The 6,584-nt window shown below is 38.8% G+C and overlaps 1 protein-coding gene across 1 annotated transcript; it reads right to left on the bottom strand.

The window, feature by feature from the left end:
* Positions 1–3,439: 3,439 nt before the first annotated feature.
* On the bottom strand, positions 3,440–4,814 carry LOC107019384. The gene is made up of 2 exons (XM_015219898.1): positions 4,639–4,814; positions 3,440–3,899 (listed from the first exon to the last, which is right to left on the bottom strand). Exons 1-2 carry the CDS (start codon positions 4,812–4,814, stop codon positions 3,440–3,442), a joined length of 636 nt encoding a protein of 211 aa, XP_015075384.1.
* Between the last annotated feature and the right edge of the window lie 1,770 nt (positions 4,815–6,584).

The following is a 6,584-nucleotide window of genomic DNA, read 5'->3' as shown; positions in this document are numbered from 1 at the left end:
TATCCTAACTTATAAAATTAATTATTTTAAATTGGTTAAACTCGAGAAGCTCGCTAGTTAATTATATCGAGGAGTTCAAAACTTGGGTGTCAACAACGGTCCCTCATTTTACTTGGATTAATGCAAGAAATTCGAGGAAAATGAAATTGACCCAAACAATTTTGACCGACCACATATTCATCTTTAAAAAAATATCAGGGTGCGGACTTCAGGAATTGTGGCCCGACTTCAAAAATGGGTTTCCTACATATCTCAAGCTATATGAGAATTCAGGCCACTTATAGTTCAATACGCTAGGTTTAACGCATAATTTTTGAAAGAATTCAAAAGACATCCCAATACAAAATTATAAAAGACCGAGATGCTCGATAATAAGATTTAAGAGCGACTATTGGAATACAGCCGAGTTTAGCTTGCATACATATCCTTATTGCTTAGGAATCAGGCTGTTTGTAGTTTGACTCAATCAGTTAAAAAGGAAATCTATTACGCTAGATAACCTTTGGTTCTGGACAAGTGACAAATTAAATCGAGTATGAAAAAGAGGTGTGTAATCTCTTAGTCATGAATGTGTTGCACTTCACACCCATAATTAAGAACTCACATGGACATAATTTCCAAAGCTCTTGGTGCATTGTCACTCAGATTGGAAATTGGCCTCCGGCGATACCTAAATTTCCGGATGCCAAATCGAAGCTGACAAACTGAAAGAAAAACCCATATGCCTTATGATAGGGGTGTGGTTTGATTGTGGTGGAAGTCGCTCCTCTCCTCGCGTCCTAAGAGTTTGATATTCCTCTTTGGACCCTGTCCAAATTCGCTGCTATGAAAAAGCTCCACGTTGTGCTGCATCCTTTTTTATGTCATCTACACCTGTGTTATGTTTTGGAGAATTCATCCTTTCGGATGCTCTCGACAAAGACTGAGATAAAACTTGTTAGCATAAAAATGCAATTTAAATGGGAGACAGTGTCTTTTATCGTGTCAACAGTTAGTTGTTCTCCTTCTTAATTTGACGTCACCTTGATCGGTTGGACGTAAACCAAATAAAGCTTATGTCTTATGTTTGCAATGCAATCTTTAATGCACTTTTCATGTGATGTCAACATAAATAAAAGTTGATTCAATTCCATTACTTCTCTTGATGTCAATGTACTCTTCATCTGATGTAGACATAAGTGAAAGATGATGCAGTGCTGATATTTCTCTTGGTGCCGTCTTCGATGCTCTTCTTGATGTTTACTTTTATCATGAATAAAATGAATGTATCTTATGCCAATGGAAAAATATTTCTCTTGGGCTGCCTGTTTTCCTTTTCTGGCAGTGCATGACTTCTTGCGGGGCATGGATATCTTCCGGCGATGCTTAAATTTCTGCGAGGTATGAAATCTTGTCACTATGTATAACTTTGTGCGAGGTATGAAATCCTCTCGCGATCCATAAATTTCAACGGGGCATGGAATCTTCTCGTGATGCATAAATTTTAACGAGGCGCGGAATCTTCTATCGATGCATAAATTTCTGTGAGGTATAAAATCTTCTCTCGATGCATAAATTTCTGCGAGGTATGAAATCTTCTCGCGACGCTTGGATATTAACTCGCGATGCATGATGTTACGGTATGCATGAATATTAACTCGCGATGCATGATTTTCCGCGATGCATGGATATTGACTAATGATGCATGATCTTCCGCTATGCATTGATATTGACTCACGATGCATGATTTTCCGCGATGCATGGATATTTACTCGCAATACATGATCATTCGCGATGCATGGATATTGACTCGTGATGCATGACTATTAACTCTTGATGTCATCCTTGGTACCAAATAAAGATAGTGCTTCAATCGAGCAACATAGTAATCTTCTAGGTGCTCCCTGGATAATCATATCGTCTCCAATGATGATAACGGTAGAATGACTTCTAGATAGTATATCGACTTGATCGATAATAAAATAACTGACCCCTCCGGGTAGTGCATAATACCATATCCGACATTACGATGCATATGATGTCCTTTACAAAAACCGTTAACTCTTCCTTGAGATTATCGCTCTATTCACCTTCGAATCTTTCTAGACTTTCTTTATAAATTTCATGTTGTTGGAAATTTATTGAAATTAACAATTCATATTCCCAAGTCTCCTACATAAGCGATATCAATTGCTTCCTGCTTCTAGGAAAACTATTGATTCTGTGATAGTTTTCTCCTCCTCTGACTTCTCCATATTCATCCATAGGAGGAATTTGTTGAGTCCAGAGCAAATCTATAAACCTGCGTCCACAAAAAAATGGTTAGTTTTGAAAACAAACTGATCTGTGTCAATTTCTTCAGTTATCTGCTCCTTGTCCTGTTATATCCGGTTGATTTCCCGATCTCCCGACTAATGATACATAAGAAAAAATATTTTATGCCATAACAAATGAAACGTAACAGGGAAAATTTACGAGAAACAAATTTTCGAGAAATAGTATCTGGATAAAAAAGTCACTGCCAAGTCATGTCGTACCAGGCTTAACAAACTTCTTTGAGACTGATGCTTGGATTTTTATTTGATTATTCGCTGGGGAGTTTTCAGAGTCACTCGGACTTGTAGATAACCCCATGATGATGTTTTGAGGCCATCCTCAAAATTTCTATCCCAGTTAACTGTCTTGCTTATCTTTCCACTGTAACTGAGTAGATCGTGGATTTTTTGATATCTTCTCAAAAATTCTGTCCCAGTAGCAAATCCCGAAGTATCTCCCGTCTTGACTTGCTGAGGAAGAATCTTTCTCTCAAGAATTTTTGAGTCCATCTCAAAATTTTGTCCCTGTTTCTATTTTAAAGAGGAATAGGAATCTTACGGGAGATATGACCGAACCCTTGTGGCGCCTACGTATCCCGTTGAAGCAGGAATCAGGTCAAACTAGTTCCCCTCAAAGGTTAACAAAAATAAGAAATTTACAACCAAATCGACCGAGGCCGACACAGGCTGCCTACGTATCTCATTCATTAGAATTCAGGTCGAACGTAGTTCAAATACAAAGAAATATTAGAAAGAATAAAAAAGGGGTGACCGAGGCCAACATAGGCCACATACGTATCTCATTCTTGAGAATTCAGGTGAGACGTAGTTCATTACAAGAGGGATAAAATCTAAACAAAGAAAATACAAGCAAATGGAACGATTAGAAGTAAATAATAGATACTCAAATCGAAGCTTCACACGTAGTATCTCTTGATAGCATCTGAGTTTATTGGTTTCGGCCATGCGATGCCATCCATCTCCGACAAGACCAAATAACCTCCAGATAATATCTTGTGAACCATGTAGGGTCTTTGCCAATTTGGCACAAATTTTCCTTTGTATTCGTCTTGATGAGGAAAAATGTGCTTAAAGACTAACTGACCAACTTAGAAAATTCTGGTTCTCACTCTTTTGTGGAAAGCTCAAATCATTCTCTGTCGATATAGTTGACCATGACAAACGACAACCATTCTCTTCTCGTCGATCAAGGTTAACTGATCAATTCGCTGGCTAACCCATTCAACATTACTCAACACAGCTTCTTGGATAATTCTCAAGGACGGTATTTCAACTTCGGCGGGTCTGACTGCTTCTGTTCCATATACTAACAAGTATGAAGTAGCTCCAGTCGACGTTCTGACAGTCATTCGATAACCCAATAAAGCATATGGCAACATCTCGTGCCAACCTCGGTGATTGTCAATCATCTTCATCCGGATCTTCTTGATATTGTTATTGGCAGCCTTTATAGTTCTCTTCATTTGAGGACGATAAGCAATTGAATTCTGGTGCGTGATCTTAAATTGCTCACATATATCTCTCATCAATTGACTATTAAGATTTGAACCATTATCAGTAATGATCGACTCTGTTACTCCGAACCTGCATATCAAATTGTTGCGAACAAAATCAGACACAACTTTCTTGGTTACTGACTTCTAAGAAGCTGCTTCCACCCATTTGGTGAAATAATCAATAGCAACCAAAATGAATCTATGTCCATTTGAAGCGGATGGCTTTATCGGACCGATGACATCCATACCTCAAGCTATAAATGGACAAGGTGAACTCATAGCGTTATGTTCGTGAGGTGGCACTTGGATCAAATCGCCATGCACTTGACATTTACAATATTTTTGCACAAACTTGCAACGATCATTCTCCATAGTCATCCAGAAATAACCCGCTCGAAGGATCTTTCTTGCCAAAGTTAGACCATTCATTTGTGTGCCACAAACTCCAGCATGTATCTGTTCAATAAGCTTCGCATCTTCAACAGCATCGACACATCTTAGAAGACCCAAATCTGGAGTCCTCCTATAAAGGATTCTCCACTCAAAAAGAAATTAAGAGTCATACGGCGTACGACTTCTTTTGGTTGGACGTAGCAACTTCGGGATAAGTTCCAGACTCCAAATACTTCTTTATATCAAGATATTTAGTCAAACCGTCTGGTTATTCTTCAACATTAGAACAATGGACTGGGTATTTTTTCAACTCTTTATCCAGAGAATCAATACAATTTGTGTCCGGATGTCCAATCATCGAAGCGATGGTGGCCAGAGCATCGGCCAACTCATTTTGTAATATGAGAGTGTGCCTAAACTCGATCTTAAGAAACCTCTTACACAACTTCTGCACATATTGCATGTACGGTATAATCTTTGGGTTCTTCACAACCCCTTCTCCTTGAACTTGATGAACCAAAAGGTCTGAATCTCCAATAACCAATAACTCGTAGACATTCATGTCGATGACCATTTTCAAACAAAGAATACAAGCTTCATATTCAGCCATGTTGTTCGTGCAATTAAATTGGCGCTTAGCCTCCATGGGATAGTGCTGACCAGATTCTGACACTAAGACTGCTCCAATACCTTTACCTTCATGATTTTCCGCTCCATGAAAGAATAATCTCCAACTTGGGTATACTTCGAAAAAAACCTTACCCACAAATGACACTTCTTCATCGTGAAAATAAGTCTAAAGTGGTTCATACTCTTCATCAATGGGATTTTCTTCAAGATGATCAGCCAAATCCTGTGCCTTTATCTCTTTCGAAGTCACACACACAATGTCAAATTCACTCAACAACATTTGCCACTTAGCTAACTTTCCGGTCGGCATCGCTTTCTGGAAGATATACTTCAGGGGATCCATTCTGGAAATGAGGTATGTAGTATAAGAAGACAAATAATACCTCAGATTCTGAGCAAGCCACGTCAAAGCACAACACGTTCTATCCAACAAAGTGTAACGAGACTCGTATGGACTAAACTTCTTGCTTATCTAATAGATAACCCTTTCCTTGTTTCCTTTCTCGTTGTGTTGACCAAGTACGTATCCGAATGCACTATCTAAGACAGAAAAGTATAGAAATAAAGGACTCCCTTCTCGCGGAGGAACCAATACCGGTGGATTGGAAAAATAGTTTTTGATAGCATCAAAAGCAGTCTGACACTCTTCAGTCCATTTTGTCGGGGCATTTTTCTTCAACAGCTTGAAAATAGGCTCACACACCACAGTTTATTGAGCTATGAATCGACTGATGTAGTTTAACCTACCTAAGAAACTTATCACCTCTTTTCTCGTCTTCGGCGGAGGTAACTCTTGAATTGCTTTAATCTTAGAAGGGTCGAGCTCAATACCCCTTCTGCTGAGTATAAATCCCAACAACTTTCCCGCTGGAACTCCAAAAGCGCATTTGGCGAGATTTAACTTCAAGTGGTAAGACGCAAACGATCAAAGAATTTCCTTAGATGTGTCAAGTGGTCCGAACTCTCGCGGGACATGATTATGACGTCATCTATATACACTTCAATCTCCTTATGAATCATGTCATGAAATATGGTCGTCATAGCCCTCATATAGGTAGCACCAGCATTCTTGAGGCCAAATGGCATCACTCTATTATGATATACACCCCAAGATGTAATAAAAGATGTCTTTTTTGCATCTTCCTCATCTGTCAAAATCTGGTGGTAACCTACGTAACAATCCACAAATGACTGCATTTCATGCTTAGCACAGTTATCAATCAAAATATGAATATTCGGTAACGGAAAATTATCCTTCACGCTATCTTTGTTTAGGTCTCTGTAGTCGACACAAATCCTAATTTTCTCATCTTTTTTGGCCACCGAAACAACATTGGCCAACCAAGTTGCATATTGTGTCACTTCCACCAATCGAGACTCTATCAGCTTGGAGATCTCTTCTTTAATCTTTAAACTAAGTTCAGGCTTGAATTTCTGAGTTTTTTGCTTCACCGGATTGAACCCTGGGTTAATCGGCAGTTTATGAGATACGACATCGGTACTCAGCCCTTGCATTACACCGACTTCCCAAATGTACACATCGATATATTAAGTAAGCAAATGAATCAGGCCTTCTCTCTGAGCTTCATTTAAGTGGATGTTGATCTTAACCTCTTTAACACATTCTGGATCCCCTAAATTTACCATTTCCGTTTCCTCTAGATTTGGTTTATGATGATTTTTGAACTGCCAAAATTCCTCAGCAACATACTCTGGTTCTTCACTTTCTTCTTCGTAATAATCAACCTCG

This window comes from Solanum pennellii, chromosome 5, assembly GCF_001406875.1.
Source record: "Solanum pennellii chromosome 5, SPENNV200".
NCBI lineage: Eukaryota > Viridiplantae > Streptophyta > Magnoliopsida > Solanales > Solanaceae > Solanum > Solanum pennellii.
The sequence above is the reverse complement of the archived record's forward strand: the minus strand, read 5'-3'. Positions and strand labels throughout refer to the sequence as shown.

Coding starts and splice junctions, on each gene's coding strand:
- LOC107019384 (XM_015219898.1), bottom strand. CDS start 4,814: ATGGCTGAATATGAAGCTTGTATTCTTTGTTTGAAAATGGTCATCGAC. Junction 3,900..4,638: donor GTGCAGAAGTTGTGTAAGAG/GTTTCTTAAGAT, acceptor TTTGATATGCAG/GTTCGGAGTAACAGAGTCGA.